The following is a 17,563-nucleotide window of genomic DNA, read 5'->3' on the forward strand; positions in this document are numbered from 1 at the left end:
GAAGCACCCCTTTCTATTGCCAAACAGGATTTCAGCGAGGTGGGTGGCTTCCACCAGGACGCATGAAAACTGGAAAAAAAACTGGGACACTACTTTTAAGATTGTTTTTAAAGAGGACTTTGGAGACAGAAGCTGATTTATTTTACGAGGGGGTGCTGTCTCCCTGCAGTGTGTTCTGTCACCATGTCACAAGATTTCTAAAAGGAGCAGAATCAGTAGGACACTGGTGTATCAGTCTGCAAGGAGCAGCTTCCTTCGCTCGCATCCCATATTTGACTAAACTGGTATCACATGGTTCAGTCTCCCCACTCTTCTCCCACCCCCTGCCTGCTTCCGCCAACAGTCCTCTCAAAATGTGCTTTGTAACTAAAGACTCCCCTAAAGAGCTGACTCTTCCAGTTCTCCTGCGTAACAAAAACTTGTGCTGCTCATAAATAGATTTGCAATTACCAAGGGAAACAGAAGAATCTGCACAGTCCAGATGCATCAGAGTGGCCTCCCATCCTGTCTTAAAGAAGCCTCTGAAATTCAACACCCATTGCTTAGGCATAGCTGGGAGACCTCTGCAGAAATGTTTCTTTTTAAGCAGCATTCCTCTACTGCAGGATCTGCTGTTTGCAGCAGAATTGTCAAGGAACCTCAGAGTCTCTGTCCAGTGTCTTTACAAAAAATTACAAAAGCTCTTTGTATTTTTGACTAGCCTAGAGTTTTATGTACTTCTTATAGCAGTCAAGGGTAAGAATTGCCTGGCCAGCATGGGAGATCCTGAGCTTACAAATTAGTTTTCTGCTAATATCATCTAGTGTGTGGTTAGTACTGTTTGAGCAATTCCAACCACTCTCTGATCATCCAGGAGGTCAGATTTCCTTAGGTCTTGGGACTCACAGGATGGTGATGATTTCATATAGAAGAAGAAAGGCATTCTCAAGGTTATGCATCAAACAGGATGAACCTGTGAGGGAAAATCAAGAGCCTTTGCTGGGTCCTGTGGAAGGATTAAGCAGTAGAGAAGAGGGAGGCAGTCACACATGTGAGTGGTCCTTAGCTTTCCCTGTAGAAGAGATCACATATATAAAGCAGATACCTTCTATATGTCTTCTCCCTAGGCTGCCAGGGAATTTGAGGGGAGGCATACACCAGTTAGTGTCTGGGTCTGGCTTGGCTCCCAGAATTCCTGTGATAGGCTTCTTCTGTGTGCAAGGTTCTGCTGATTCTCCTCTGTGGAACCTTTCTGAGTACCACATTGCTCCTTTGGCCTCTCTCTAGCTCCCATGCAGAAGCCTCCCTGAATTCAGTGACTGCCCTGACCATCATCCCATTCAGTTTGATGAGACCAAACAGCATCTTGTTTTGCCTGTGTGTTTCCTTTTGGTGGCAATGGTTGCACATCTAAAGCATCAGGAAGCAAGACTTCAAGAAGGAATCCAAAATTAGGAAATGCATATGTTAGAAATAAGTTTTTATGTCGTATTTTTCTTGTGATCAGTCTCTTCAAAGACGAATCTATGTGTTCCTCCTTACTTTACACAAAGTTAGTAACGAAATAGCAGTGGATCCCAGCACACACTGCAATGGTCATGAAATCAGTTCATCTGAAATTCTGTAATGGCATGTAAAGAGCATTTTTGCGTTGCCTTTTTTTTTGTTTTTAATGGCAAGAATTGTCTCTGTGTCATCTGCATCAGAGTCACAGTTCATTCAAGGATGTGTCCCAAATGTAGGTGTTATATAAAGTATCTTTTCTCTGTTTTTATTCTCTTTGTATCTTAGTGATTGAAGTAGAAATAAATTCTTTTTTCCCCGACGCTGAAGAAACAACAAAGGAATGAAGTTCTGTTGGTAGAGCTCAGTTGCTCACCTGTGTTTCTCTGAATTCATGTTTAGTAAACCAACCAGCAAGCCTGGCCTACAGGTGGTGCTCCTGATTCTTACAATCCTTGCCTTTTTCATGCTTGCAAGCGTACTTACCTGTTAGAATGCCAAATTTAATAGCTTGGGAAGATCTTAAATTAGTTACAAGTCTAGAAAAACAGAACTCCTTTAAGGTGTTTTAGAAAGAAGTGGTAACTGTACACCAGTCTCTCGCTTAAGCACTGCCCAACAACCTTTTCAATGTCACACAAGGTACTACTGCAAATTGTATGTTTTGCCTAGTAGCAGCAAGAGGCTTCTTAAGTGTCCGTGAAGCTACTTTGATACCATGAGAGCTGGTCCTTCAGCTAATTTTTTTGTGTGTGTGTATTTAACCCTACAAATTCTGGTTTGGTCTTTACAGACAACTCCAGAGGGCTTCTATAAATTTCATTAGTTTTTCTGTAACCCCTACTGCCTCCTGCTCCCTGGTGGACCTGGGACTGAGATGAAAAGAACAGAGCTCAAATAGCCCACTGGTGCTATTAAGTACTTGGGTTGAGTACCAGTCTTGGTGTTTTTCTTTGTATTTGCACTTAGATGCTTGCTGAACTGGAGCACTTACTTCTGATGTACATGCATGGGCTGTAGAAACTTGGGATGAAAGCTTTGTGACAGGGTAGTGTGTGCCACAGTGTTGGCTCATGGGATTCATTGGAGCCCCTTCACATTTTAAATATGTTTGTGAGCAAGGGGGCACAGTTCGAAGACACTGCAAACCCCTAAAGCCTTAGGTAATCTTGAATTTGGGCAGCTCAACTATTTATAGAACACTCTATGCCTTTTCTAAATATACTTTCCTCAAGGGGACCTTATCTCAACTCCCTGCTCCACCACTTCAGTTGGATCAGCAATGCTGCTGTGGTCTGTTAGCAAAAATTCCTTCTCTTGTTCTGTGGCAGAGCTGGTGCAGATGTTGCTGGTTCAGGACTTGAAGGGGAAATCTGGTGCCAAGCAGAGCTCAAGGGTTTGAATTTAAACTGCAGCCAGCCAGGTAGAGAGATATTGATGATATATTAGATCATTTCCTGTAACCATCTCCTTACTAAATTTCAATATTTCTCTTTTGCTGGTAGGTCTAGAGTTCTGGAGAGGGAAAATCATGTTGACTCATTGATAGTGTACAGAAGGCAGGGCTTGAGTCCCACCTGCTGTTGGCTGAATGGGGTTAGACTATCAACTCTATTGCTCCCACGTAAGGACAAAGGATCTCTTCAGGCCAAGGAGAGCAGCTCATCCAACAGCAGATTTTGTAGTGGAAAATCTCTACCCTTTAGAAAAATCATGATTTTTTTTTTTTTCAGTCAAAGGCTCTGGGATAGAAATTCTGGTGCAAAGGACCCACTGCAGAGCATTTTTCGTCCTTCAAGTTTTAAAATATTTAGAAAAATTCATCCTTTACTGAATCCTATAGATCTGAACATTTTCTTCTGTTGGATAGTTACATTCTGTCTGCCTTACTCAGGACATCTGCAGATCTGCATGGCAGATGCTGTAGATCACTGTCCTGAGTGGGAAATTTTGGGTGAGTGTAGAGGTAGAATGGGCCATCAGAACCCTTCATATCATGAATAGCTCTGTTGCCCCACAGTGAGGGCCAGTAGTACTTTAATCTTAAGGGAAAGAAAGAATTGCTCCCTGTCCCTATGATGTGATTGGTCCACACTCTACTTTGTAGGTATTGGACTCAACTTACAACAGAGGTGTAAAGCACTAAGGCTGCTTGCACTGGTTCAAGCACAGGATTCAGAGGCAGTGTGTCAGTAGTGTCTGCAGAAGTCACGTCAATTTAGGTACCCAACAGAAAACCCCTTCTGGGTGCAGCAGAAGAGTGACTGCTACTTATTTGGCCTCTGGGATAGAGAAGCCTGTGCAAGATTTTGCCGCTCCACAGATCAGGGTAACACAGCTCACTGTGTTTATAAGCCTCAGAAAATGTTTTAGAGGTTGACAGAAGCTTTTCTTAGTTATTACCCTTTGAGGATGAACAGGGCAGCATGTGGCAAGATTGCAGAATGGGATTAGCTCAGGATTTAGCAGGAAGAGTTTCTTAGCACTCCTTTAGAGCTATTTCCTTCTATTGCAGCCCCTGGAGCTGCATGAAATGGAAGGGGTTTATGTTCTTGCTTGCCTGGCAGGAAAATCATCCCAGCTCAGTGCAGCAAAATGGACACTGGGGTCCAGTGCTCTTGGAAGGAATGAAACAGGTAAAGTGTATTTAAAAAGGAATTTCACATGGGGAGGGTGTGGGTTTCAGGTACACTGAATATTACCCCAAGAAGCATTCTGCTTCACACAGAGGCCCCTTCCTATGGTCTCCTTGGCTTTTCCAAGGAATCAGTGTCAACAGAGCTTTAGATTTTACTCTGGTCATGGCTTACCTATATGCATGCAGATAGCATTTTCTTGTTGCTGTCCTAGCATGCAGGAAAGGACAGGTGAGTCTCTCTGAAAGCCCTCAGTGCCTTGGGGTGCTGCTGCTGCTCTCTGCTAGGGTGACCCACTCAGTACAGGCAGCGTTTGTGATACTGCAGGGATGCATTACCTCAGGAAGGGCTCTGCAGTTGCTGGACTATGACAGGATTGGTGCTCAGACTGTAGTGCTGATCATTTGTGTTTCACTAAAAAACATTCCTAATGTGTCTGCCTGTGATCTCTGGGCTGACAGAGTGACTGGCAGCTTTCTGGCTCATTCTGTTATGCCTCTGGCTAGTTATTCCCACTGCTGTCTTTCTAAGACTGGCTTCTTTTTAATGGAAGTTGTCCATTTGACCATTCTTGATGTAAGCAAACCATATTGCCTTTCAGAAGCTGGAGTCAGTAATACATGCCAGCAGAAATTAGTGCGTTTGTACTTGTAAGGAGTAAGGATCTATCCCTTTTGCAGTGCTTATAACAGCTTCAGCATCTCCATTCAGACTTTGTTCCCTCATGGCTGAGGTGTGGTAGCTGAATTGAGGCTGGGAAGCAACCAAGTGTTCAACCACAAGAGGAACACCAGCAGTGAAACAGCCCAGAAAGCAGGAGCAGACTGCAGAGCAGTTGAAGTGCAGAGCTCAATTTTAAGCCTAATTTGAACACTGAATGAGGTGCTAATATCTCAGTTTCTGTGTAGAGTCTCTTCTCAGTCTGCTGTTCATGTTCTATGACACAGTATAGTGGGGTGTATATATAGAATTCCCGGTGAAAAGCTGGCTTTGTACAACTGGTACAGGCACTGCAGGGTGAATGTCATGTCTGGTTTTGGTGCTGAAAATAAAAATCTGTCTTCATGTCTGTGTTCTGAGGATCTGATCAGATATTTTATGTCATTGCAGCCTGAAGAGCTGATTTCAGAGCTGGCTTCTGTAATTGCCTGATCATTTAACTGCTCCATTCACCCATAAGAGAAAGATGCATTTCTTTTGTTCATGTTGCCTTGTTCATCAGTAAATGTAATGCAGATTGTGAAATCAGACCTGCTTGAACTAACATTTGTAGCCATTCATTCACTCATGAACAAACCAACTCCCTGACGTTGGTCCAGGTTTTTTCTACACCAGAGAGAAAATAAGAACAGCAAGTCAATTAATATTCTCTTTTCTCTCTGGAGTGTTGGTGAAACATTTGGATACCATGGAAATGAATGTCAATAGGGTGAAAAACTGGTCTAGAACGTGTTAAAAAAGTTAAATTTAGTCCTGGAAGCAGCTTTGCTGTGTTTCCCCAGAGGCTTCTGCTTTTTCCCATTGCTCACAGTGTGATGCTCAGGATGGACTTCACACATTCCCAGGAATGCAGGGAAGGCCCTGCTTTGAGTCAGGTGAGACCAAAGATGTCTGAGTGCTGGGCCTGATACATATTTTTGCCACACCAAAAGAGATAGATACCTCTTGTTACTTTTCTTTCCTGCTGGGCATGGAATGGGTTTTAATCCTGGATCTGTTTGCCTTTTTTGAAAGGACTTCTCTTTCTGTCTTTTTCAGGCATGGTTCAGAAACTCGACCAGAAGCTGCCTGTAGCCAACGAGTATCTGCTGCTGTCAGGCGGCGTGCGGGAAGGTGTGGTGGACATTGACCTCGATGAGCTGAATGTTTATGCCCGGGGCACAGACTATGACATGGACTTCACCCTGCTGGTGCCCGCGCTGAAGCTGCACGACCGCAACCAGCCGGTCACGCTGGACATGCGCCACTCGGCCCTGTGCCACTCCTGGCTGAGCCTGCGCCTGTTCGACGAAGGAACCATCAGCAAATGGAAGGACTGCTGCACCATCGTGGACCATATCAATGGAGCTACCAATTACTTCTTCTCCCCAACAAAAGTCGCAGACTGGTTCTATGAATCCATTAGCATTGTCCTCTCTGAGATCCAGAAAAAGCCCCAACGAGGGATGCCAAAGGTGGAGAAGGTAGAAAAGAATGGGACTATCATATCCATTATTTTGGGAGTGGGCAGCAGCCGCATGCTGTATGACATTGTCCCCGTGGTGTCCTTCAAAGGCTGGCCAGCCGTGGCACAGAGCTGGTTGATGGAGAACCACTTCTGGGATGGGAAGATCACGGAGGAGGAGGTCATAAGTGGGTTTTATTTAGTGCCTGCGTGTTCCTACAAGGGGAAGAAGGACAATGAGTGGAGGCTGTCGTTTGCCAGGAGTGAAGTGCAGCTGAAAAAGTGTATCTCCAGCAGCCTCATGCAAGCCTACCAGGCCTGCAAAGCCATCATCATCAAACTGCTGTCCCGCCCCAAAGCCATTAGTCCATATCACCTGCGGAGCATGATGCTGTGGGCTTGTGACAGGCTGCCAGCCAGCTACCTGGCCCAGGAGGATTACGCAGCCCATTTCCTCCTGGGTCTCATTGATGACCTCCAGCACTGCTTGGTCAACAAGATGTGCCCTAACTACTTCATCCCGCAGTGCAACATGCTGGAGCACCTCTCCGAAGACACCGTCATGCTCCACGCGCGGAAGCTGTCCTCGGTGCGCTCCGACCCTGCCGAGCACCTCCGAACTGCCATCGAACACGTCAAAGCAGCCAACAGGCTCACCCTGGAGCTCCAGCGGCGGGGCAGCACCACCAGCATCCCCTCCCCACAGTCGGATGGCGGGGACCCCAACCAGCCTGATGACCGATTAGCCAAAAAGTTGCAACAGCTAGTGACTGAGAACCCCGGGAAGTCCATCTCTGTCTTCATTAATCCAGATGATGTCACAAGGCCCCACTTCAGAATTGATGATAAATTTTTCTGAGCTTTCGTCAGTGTTTCTCGGGATTTTTATTTGTTTCGTTTTTTAAAACTCTTGCAGTGTGCAGGTTTTTTCATTTGTTTTTCCTGGATGACTTAGTCTCTTGATTTTTACATATCCAGCATAGATTGGATCTGTTGAGAACAATCTGAATAAATTATAAATCCTGGTTCTGCAGGACGGTGCAGATTTTGGAACAGTATATTACTATTTCATATGCTGCTTTGGATTTTTTCACCCACCCTGCCCCATTGTCTGTGAGTAGTTTCTAAAGGAGGACACGCATCGTAAACACAAGCCACAGTGTAATGTAGGGTTTTTTTCCCAAGCTTCCATAATTTATGTACATTGTTGGGCTGGGAGAAAGACAATTCACCTTCCGTTGCTTCAGAAATTCACTTCTTTTTCCATGAGCTTCCATCACCCTAAAGAAATGAGGAGAGACTGGGTTGGAAAGCACTACTGGTAATTTGACAAGGCCAAATCTACTGGGTTGAAGCCCAGTTCATCTGTTCTTCACATTTCTGATACTAGGGGAGAAAGCTGACTTTAAAGATGATGATGTAGCTTTTTGGGGAAAGAGTTGTTTCTGTTTTGATCTACTTTTTGAATGTAATTGTTCATTAATTGGACCTTGTACAGTCCAGAGGGTTGTTTCTGCTGCTTTTCCATGCGGAATAAGGTTATGGAATGTTAGTTTTAGTGTGTGTAATTATTCAAAGCCTTATTTAAATTCTATTAAAGAACATACCATTTTAAATGTAATTGCACTAATGAAATCTCTGCCATTACCTCAGTCCCACTGTTTGTGTTTCTTTCATGAATTAGCATCTGTTATTAGGTCTCAATATTGCTGATTGCTTGAGACCCCTCAGGTCTCACGGTTTCAGGTGATTTCTTGATTGTCTTTTGTAAAAGACTTCCTTGTTAGCCCAGCTATGTGTGAGCAGTCAGAGTTTTGCATTGGCATATTTCTTTGGATGCGTATTGTGTGTTGCAGTGCATATTGCATTAATATGTATTGCATGTTGTTGAAACAGGTTTACCATTAGATAAGGATGTAATGCTAAAGCAGTGGTATGTGCAAAGTGAATCAGCCAGACCTCGAGCAAAGGAGCTACCTTGCTTCTCTAATGCATGTAATTAGGCCTGATCCTTTCTGGCAGTTACCATTCCCTGGACTCCTGAGAACTTTCTGACTCACCCTGGGGTATGGGAGATCTTACTCTGGTCTCATGTTTGCAAAAGTTGTGTTTGTATGTAAACTTGTGGTGCAACAGTAGCCTTGAAAAACACATACACTTTTCTTCTGTGTGTAGGGTAAGATGTTTGGTAACAAGGGTTAGTCTGAGCCAAAAATAATTCCAAGAGTTCATGGATAGAGTGACTTATTGTGGCTGGCTGGCCAGTGACTGATATTTAGGCCTTAAATCAGCAACTTGGGCTTACTGATTATCCCAGAGATGCTGTTCTGATCCAAACTTGATGCATGTGTTAAAATGTGATTATTAGAGCAGGTTGAAGTATTTTTCAAATATTTGACAGACAAATGAGGTGCATATCTAGTAAATTCTAACATAAAAATTGTGTATGAAAAATGTGTCACTTTTTCAGCCCAGCCTTTGTGGTAAAGAAACCAGGCTGGTGGAGCAGCACACCAACAGCTTTGGCAACTGCTTTATTAGATGGCAAGGAGGTTTCAATATCTGATTTAGTGCCCAAGTCTTAAAACAAAACTTTAGCTCCTCCATCTCTTGGGCATAATTGAAAATTTCACCCCATTGCTATAGCCAAGATGTTCACATTTACCTGAACTTACTGGTACACACTTACAAGAAGCTCTCAGAAGTTGCTGGCCTGATGGAGTGGATGAGGATTTAACCTTAAAGCACAATTGGCTCTTGATCATGAGCCCTGGTGCAGCTGCAGTTTGTTCTGGGGAAGGACATGGATTGACTTCAGCAGAAGCAGAACTGGGTCCTACCTGTGTGGCTATTGCCAAAGATGAGTCTCCATATAAACCTGTGTAACCTGCCTGGGGGTGCAGGAGAAACAATGGAGAATCCTCTCCAGAAGTGCTTGGAACATGCAGATTTGTTGTAATGGTTTCTTCCCCAGTCTCTGGGACTTCTGTTTGTTGAAAGAAGAATCTGGGCTGCAGGATGAAGTTTCCCATCACCACATGAGAAATCTGCTCAGCACAAAGCAGCAGTAGCCTGGCAGGCAGAGTACTCTCCCAGGAGTCCCATTGTCTGTGCCAGTGCTCCTGAGATATGCAGAAACACAGCCTTCCTCATGCCAGTTCAATGTCCTGGTGACCAGCAGTTTGACTAGCCCATGTCAAGCTCTGGTGTGTGCTCCGTTTTTTGGTTTTAATTAAAAAACATTTTGAAAAGTATCCACCTTGTTCTTCCTGCATTCTGTGTGTTGGGGTTTTTTTTTGTTGTTGTTTTGTTTTGTTTTGTTCTGTTTTGTTTTTTGTGGGGGAATGGAGGCTTGACTTCTTACTGGACTGAAAAGCAGTTTTCCAGGTAGGTTTGTGAGAATGTTATATCCTCTATCTGGATAATCTGTCTTCCATGGAGACAGAATCCTAATCTCCAGTAGGTTTGTATCTGTCTAGTATTTGCTCTTCTCCACATGCTATAGTTAATTTAATGAAGCAGGCTGCCAGCCCAGAGAGGTGACAAGTGTATCAGAGAACAAAAAAGACTATTTTCTTCCTTTTCTGTTTTCCCCTCTTGCCTTTGAGTATATGCTGGCACATACTTGTGAAGTGCAGAGGTCTCTTTGTGGGATTTCAAAGTATTCAGTGGGTTTAGATACCAATGACCTTTTACTCTTTACTTCTCTCTGCAAGTTTCAATGAAACCGTGGTGCTTTGCCTATTAGGGAGTTCTTGAAAGTCATTCACACAAGCATTTTAGAGCACTCAGCCCCATGGGGTTAGAGACTTGGCCAATCTGACAAACACTGGAATAAGAGGGAATTTGCTTTAAATTAGCAATGTAGGCATCTTCCCTGCTGATGTCAAGAAGAGAAAAGTCAGTGCTGTGAGCCAGTGTCTCCATGGGAGGTTCAGTTCGGCACCCACTGCTATGGCAGATCAGATTTCTTTTTCCTTTTCCTTTTTCCCATTAGCCACCTCTCTGCTGACTTCTCCCTGTCCTGAGTGATGTTGCAAAAGGACTGGGACAGTTTGTGAGGGGCTGGTGGCAGGTAGGAGGTGTCCTTTGTGAGTTACTGACTCCTACAGGGCTAAAAGGGAGGGAGTCCCAGCCAAGAGGGTCTGGCTTTGAGGCATCAGGGAGGTGGAGGGGAAGGAAAAGTGCCCTTCAAGAGGCTCCACTTCCACTTCCCAGTGTGATCCTCCTTGGGCATCCTGGCTCTGTCCTACTCTTGGAGCATGCTTTTGCCTTTGCTCTTCCCACAGGGTTTCTCGCCAATAAGACAATGGGAGAAGTGATTGTGGTCAGACCAAAAGTAAGCAGACATTTATCATATTTTATTAACCCATGCATAATACAAGTGACCATGAACAATGCAAGTGACTATGGCAGATGGAAAGGAAGATAGACTTTAGTAATGATTATTTCTCATGTTTTTTTTTTTAAAGGTGTGCATAGTCAGTGCCTAGAATTGCTTAGAAACATCCATCTGTCCCTTTTTCTGGGTTCAGTGCTGGATGCATTTTGCCACTTTGTCTTGTATTAAAGTGAGCGTGTTTGGAAGGTTGCTGGGCAGCTGAGTGTAATAATTTTCACATTCTCCTGGCATTGCTCAGTGATTAGAGGTATTCAGCATGCAAATAGCTTGTTCAACTTCAGCAAGTACATCATCTCCCTCCTGCCAGCCTTGCTTGGGGTGAGCTAATGGACTTTTAACATTATACAGCTTAGAGAGCACTGTCTCTAATAGCTCCTGATTAAGCTCTTCAGAAAGGCAAATAACCATCATGGGGCAAAGGCTAAACCAGGGGAGGGGGGAAAAAGAACACCCTGGCCAAGGGACTCTTGCTGACATGTTTTGGGTTTAGGGACATTCAGCATTATATTTAGCATGTTTTGGCTTTCAAGAACTGTCAAGTGAATCCAAATTTATTTCCTCTGAATGCTTTTAGAATAGTGATAAAATAGCCCTCACTCCTTTCTCCTCCCCTTTTGCCATTTATAATCTATTATTTTAGGGCTGCTCTGAGGAACTATTGTGTTTTCCTATTATCATTGTCCCTGGCTCAGCACTGTGTTTCCAAGCTGAATGTAGGCTTTTGGGGGATATTTTTATCTTACTGGCCTTCTGTGGTAGAGGAACACACTCTCATTCAGTCTCCAGACAGCCTGATTCACCAAGCAGAGATGTGGGTGCATACTGGGGGCATCAGGCTCTCTTCAAACTGACTCAGCCCTGTCTTTGCCTCAGTTTTTGTGTGTTAGGAATATCAGTATGAAAGACACGACCGAGGTCTTGCTAAGCACACAGAAGACATGGTATGTGATTCTGAAGTCAAGCAAGCTCCAGTGCAAAGTGAAAATTGAGCCCAAAAATCCGCTTTTCTCCCTGATTCTCAACCCCTCTGACTCCTTTGTTTTAGCTTTATTTTGGGGAGGAGGAGAGAGATGAGCTGCTTTGGTCCACTTCAGTGGTTACAAATCACAGCCTTGGCCTAGGACGTTAGGCACTTCACTCATCAATGGCTTTGTCTCCAGGGCTCCTATTGCTTATGCCCTACCATGACATTGACAGCATGGGAGAGGGTTTTATGATTTGTTCAGCACTGTGCAAAGAAAGGAATGGGCATTTTTCGTGAAGGGCTGGTGACCTATTGTGTCCTTCTCCTGCCTCCTGCGTGCCAAGGCTTATGCACACAGTATATTAATTGCCACTTTTGTGGGCTGCAGCTGATCACAAAATAAATGCCAAGGTGCTTCTGTGCAAACCAGTCTTCAACCTTCAGCATCCTTTGCAGGGTTAGTCTGCTCCTGACTGAAGCCTATGCTCTCAGAACAAACTTTGGTTGTGTTTGAAGGGTATAGGCTGGGTCTGTGTACACCAGTGATGGCAGGCCAGGCTCCCTACAGCTGACACACAAAGAGTTAACGCCACTTGTCTGATCTGAAAGACCATAGAGAAGATAATCCTTCCTTCAGGGAGGCCATTGCAAAGTCTAACCTTGACAGCACCATGAGTGACTAGTGCAGTGACCAGGAGCAGTCTCCATGACTTGTGCCACCATAGAGGTACCCTTGTGTCTCAGAGCTTATGTGTGTCGTGTAGCAGCCACAGCTGCTGTGGCTCTAATGCCTCCTGCCACCAGGAGGGATGGAGACCAGAGCTGTCTCTGGTGGTTTTGATGTTGAGTCTCCAGAAGTCATCTGGTCCACCTCCAGACCCACACTTCTTAACACCCTGTAACAGGCAAAAGAGCTACAATGAAAAAAATCATAGCTTCAACCTTCATTTAGTTTCTCCAAGAGGTTTCCTCTAATTGCTAATGGTTGTGGCTGAGTTTGCTTGAGGTGCACAGTGCTATATTCATTAGATCATTTTGTTAATCAGTGGTGGCAAAACTGGGATTGACAAGTGTTGTACTTAACCCCTGGACTGCTGTGGGCACATATAGATGTTATCTTGTGGAATACTTGAGCTGGTTGCACTGACATCATCTCTGCTACTGATTAAATGGTGGGAAGTCATTTCAGAAGGTTTCTAGGAAAGGGCACAAGTCCACCAGTTAAAGGAGATTCTAGAAATGGAACTCTGCTGTTCTGGGTCCCACCAGCCCATTGTGAGTGTCCACCAAGATCTAAGTTACCATGTCAGGAGCCCAAAACCAGTTCCTCAGTTGTTCTTTCAAGGCTCTTTTCACATCAAAACCCACTGAAGGCACAATGTGAAACCTGGTGCAGCAGGAGAAATTATTAAGACATATTAAGAAATATGTCTTAACTGTTTCCTCTGGTCTTTTTTGCCACTGCACCCAGCCTGCCCCATTCCCTTCTCCATCTTTAAATAAACTCTTCAGAGGTGTTCTATGCAGTAATGAACTCTAATGAAATGAAATGCTGCTGAATGGAGCTGCATAAATGCCTTGTCATATTTTGTTATAATCACCTAGTGCGACTTCATCGTCTGTGTCATCTGTCTCTCCAGCTTACTCATGGAGCAGCACGCACTGTGGTGACTGGGCAGAAAAGGAAGAGAAATGCAAGTTCATGTGAGTTGGAGTAAATAATTCAGAGGCACTGGTTGTTGTTCTGATACACAGAGCTGCCCAAGCTGCCAGGGCATGCTGGTCCAGCACGCACAGAGACCACGCTCTCCCAAGGAAAAGCCAGAAATGGAGGAAACTGAGCAAACCCTCCAGCCTGTTACCTTCCAGCTCATTGAGCAGGTGGGAACTCGGCAGTGTGGAGGGGTGGAGTGAGGCTGCAGGGTGTGGGAGCAGTACCTGTGATTGCAGTACTGTGCTTCATTGTGAAACTGATTGAGTACAGTCAGTGCTTCAGTTTGAAAGCCATTTCTGAATAATAGCTCAAGAGAACATAGGTGGGAAAAAAACCTCAAAACACCTAAGAAGCAGTACATTGTGCACAGCCCTTCCACAGAACAGAGGCAAGAGTGAAAAGGAGCTTCACATGATCAGTTTTAGTGTTGCAGTAGGCTTGGATTTCCTGCCCAGCTGCCACCTCACAAGGAACTTTGTTGTGCTCTGCTTGGAAGGGTTTTGCTCTGGCAACACAGCTGTGATAACTGTGGAAAGATGCAGTTTTAGAGACAAATACAAACCCACATGTGACTGCTCCACTGAGCACCGAGCCCAGCTGTGGTTTGTGTGTGGCTGCATATTGAACTCTCACTCTTCCAATTTCTTGCTGTATCAATGTCTGAAAAATTCTCCTGAACAGTGAAGTGTTTCTTACCTTGATAATTTTGTCTCAAAAAGAAGTCAGTGCAGTGCAACAGTGTGAGGATAAGGCATGTTCAGTAACTCCCATACAATGTGCATGATGTTTGCAGCCCAGGGCGTGCCTGGCTTGCTGGGGACAGCTGCAGCCACCCCTCCCTGTGGTGGGCTCTGGGTTCAGCCAGCAGAGCAGGCAGTAGGCTGGGGGTGTTGTGTCTCTGTGGCTCACAGCTGTCTCAGACCCTGTTGACTGCTCACCTTCCCTTTCAGGCATGGGTAACTGCAGCTGTGCAGCTGCACCTGCCTCGAAGAATGGAATGTATCTTGGCAAACAGCTGAGGGGTTATGAATTGCTGTAGTTTATGACTGGGGTGAGATTTGTTTATCACAAAGATCTGAGTTAATGTGAAAATCTGTATAAACAGACCTGAGGTCTAAGGGACCTGTGAGGTATTCAGGCATCTGAGTCACGCCCCTCCAGCACTGCTGGTGCTTGTGGGCACAGACTTGGTCCTTCAAACACTTGTTTAATGCCACTGTCATATAATAACTCATCCTAGGGGTTTTCTGGGCCATGTAACCACATGTACTTCTCTGGCCTGACTGCAGAAAGGGCTTTAAGATCCAAATGCCATTTCTCCTTCAATAGTTACCACTCTCTCACTGAGCACTTCCCTCAGCAAGGCACCCAGTGAGCCCAAGGAGCTCTGTCTGGGAGCCAAGGGCCACTGACAGCCAGGAGGAGATGTGCTGTGTTCTCCTCCCCTCCCAGTGCTCTGTGCTTAGCTTGGAGACAACATCTGGGCTTTTTCCTTGGGGACACTGTACACCTGAACAGCACAGCCCCACATGGGACCAGCCCAGCTCTCCCAAGCAAGGCAGCCCTGTACTGACCTGCCCTCTCCTTCCGTGGCGTTAATGAGAACAGAAGCAGCTCCCATTTTTGGGAAGAGTCCTTTTAGAGGCAGCCTGGCTATCTCTCAGCTGCATGGCATTTGCCAGATGGGAAACATCCACTCTGCTAGCAAAGCTAGGTGGTGTCTCACGGCAGAGTTGCAGCCTCACAGTTCGTACTGGAAATAACCTTCTGGTCTCATCTGCCCATAGTCTCTTCCCTTGGCACACCTGGCAGAAACAGGCATTATTTGGAGGTCAGGGGGATGTGGGGAAGATATCTGCTGTTTTCAATTTTACACACAGTGCTTCAGCAAATGTCCACATTTGCCAGCCTGAATTCAAAAGAAGGGCATGAGGACAGAATAGCAACACGAATTAATGAAAGTGTTTGTAAAATAATCTCCTGTATGCATAACTCACTTTTATTACCTGATTTTCAGTCAAGTCACAGAGAAGCTATGTTGGTTTGCACTTCTGCAATCCCTGAAATGCCTTTGCAGTCAGTTAGAGACAGGACTTTCTGTTAAATATATATAGTACTTCTCCAGGTTCATTTAAAGAGAGTGATAATATATCATTGCTCCCAGTAGGGACATAGCTGCCTCATAGCTTATGTCTGCTGTCAGGCATTACAGCTGGGCTTGAATGGTGCCAATCGATAGTGGAAATGCAGCAGCTGAAACTCTTAAGTGCAGCTTTAATGTTCCTTATGCAAACCCTACCTCTCACCAGAGAGCACACCTGCTCAAACAAGCAGAGAAACAAGACTAACTCCTCTATTTCCTAAATAATTCCCAATATTTCCCCTATTTTCTGTGGTTTGTGTATCTTATGGAGGGAAAAAAGGGAGTTTCTGAATCTGCAGAAGGTAGTAGCAGCCAAAATTAGGAAAAGAGCACCTGTCTTTTTTTGGGACAAATGTCTGTTGCTCACACACTCGAGGGCAGATGAGCTATCCTGGGCTATCTCCAAGCCTATCAGGACACAGTTCCCTGGGTTGTGCCCCCTCATCTGCTTAGTGCCTTCCAGTTGCATCTTGATTCCAACCAAAGCAGGTGCATGTCTCTGACTCGGCTCCAGGCAGAACTAGTGCCTGGCTGTTACATCCTCCTGTGTAAGCCCTCAGCCCCCCACACTGCACCCAGCATTGCCAGCCACTAACAGCCCCTCAGCCTGGAGCTGGACCTGACTGCCTGTGGAGCAAGAACCTGCTGCTCAGCTCAGCTGGAGCTGCATTGTCCTCAGGAGTGCCTGTGGCTGGACCTGCAATGTGCTCATGCTGAAAACCAACTCATCTGTTCTGAACACACAGGGGACATGTGGAGGGAGACCACTGTTATGACAGGCAACAGGTCCCTGAGGGTCTGGGATCACCATCTTACTCCACCTGTAAGCTGGAGCAATTGCAGTAGTGACCTCCTTCTTCCTCTGTCACACACAGAAAAGTGGATTAGGAGAAAAAAACCCTTAGATTTCTTCTTTCTTTCTGCAGGGCAGCCCTGACCTTCGTGGCACACCTGGCCATGGCTGTGCCTGAGAAGGCTCACCCTTCCCAGCTGGAGCCCTGTTCTGCTCTGGATGGGTGCTTGGGGTCAGGGGCTGTTTGCCTTGCAGGGTCCCTGCTGCGAAGCCCAGAGTTTGTTCTTGATCAAGTAAATTCAGTAGCTTGGCTATTTCCTTACTTGAAGAGTGTGCTGTCTGCAGGTTGACTTTGGATCACCCCTGCCTGAAATGCTTGCAGGAATGACTTCACTGACCCAAGCAATGTGAGAGTCCTCAGCAGAGCACAGGTGTACTTTTTAATGGTAATGCACAAGTGTCCCAGGCTGTATTATCAGAGCCCTTATTCACTCCTTAAAGCTTTCAGGTTTCTAAAAGCAGAAATTGTGCAATGCAGCCTGATTTTGGCTTGTTCTTTAAAGGCTGTAATTCTTCACTGTGCTAAACTACTTCATTTCTCTACCTTTCTTAAAGAAAAGAATGGCCTGGGAAAGCAAAGTCCTGTTCTGGGGAAGTGTTGTTTAGACCACAATTCCTATCCCATTGTTTTGGATCCCCTTGCCTGTGAGCATAGCTAAGAGGTCTGGTTATACTGTCTATCTCAGCTGATTCTGGACATGGAGATGAGAGCAGCTGCTGTTTAATTTCTTAGTGAAACCCTCATGTGACTTACCTTGAGAGGGTGGCACTAAGGAGAAGCTTCCCTATGGGTGACTTGTTAAAAATGCAAACAAAACACTGAAGAGGCAAATCCACCAAGTGCTGAAGAGGCTCATTCTGTTAGCCCTGAAGTAAGAATTTCAGGCAGGTCTCTCAGCCAGATGGTAGATTCATTGTCACTGCTCTCTGTGTAGCCTGACTAGTACCTTAGTGGAAATAGGCAGAAGTATGTCCTTTCAGAATTTTAATCATAGAGTATGACAAGAAAAGCCACCACCTTCTTTGGCCTCTGCTCTAACAACTGTCTTTGCCTACCATTTTCCATTACAGGTGGTAGAAAGGGAGTTGTTCTTTTCTGTATTCCAGCCTCTGGTTTAATGTGAAAACTGAATGGGAAAAGTGGTTTTTTTATCTGCTTTAGTTTTACCTGGTGGGTATAAGTGCATGATGAACATTCTCACTAT

General features: G+C 45.2%; 1 protein-coding gene and 1 long non-coding RNA gene across 11 annotated transcripts in view; one reads left to right on the forward strand and one right to left on the reverse strand.

Annotated features, from left to right (window-relative positions):
• Nucleotides 1-9,536, forward strand: part of MB21D2 (Mab-21 domain containing 2) — a 95,644-nt gene extending 86,108 nt beyond the window's left edge. For 9 of the 10 annotated variants that reach the window (XM_086843642.1, XM_086843644.1, XM_086843639.1 and 6 more), the window contains one exon: nucleotides 5,877-9,536. In XM_086843642.1, the coding sequence (XP_086699768.1) occupies nucleotides 5,877-7,141 (1,265 nt within the window). In that variant the 3' untranslated portion in view covers nucleotides 7,142-9,536. Of the gene's footprint in view, nucleotides 1-3,999; nucleotides 4,119-5,876 lie in introns of those variants that run through there. The other variant, XM_023933064.2, reaches the window with a different exon arrangement.
• Nucleotides 9,537-10,249: 713 nt separating this feature from the next.
• Nucleotides 10,250-14,288, reverse strand: LOC147651313 (uncharacterized). Its single transcript, XR_015274394.1, has 3 exons — nucleotides 14,059-14,288; nucleotides 13,250-13,319; nucleotides 10,250-12,544 (listed from the first exon to the last, which is right to left on the reverse strand). It is a non-coding gene; the product is annotated as an uncharacterized LOC147651313 (long non-coding RNA).
• Nucleotides 14,289-17,563: the final 3,275 nt, after the last annotated feature.

This window comes from Cyanistes caeruleus, chromosome 10, assembly GCF_971803275.1.
Source record: "Cyanistes caeruleus chromosome 10, bCyaCae1.hap1.1, whole genome shotgun sequence".
Lineage (NCBI taxonomy): Eukaryota > Metazoa > Chordata > Aves > Passeriformes > Paridae > Cyanistes > Cyanistes caeruleus.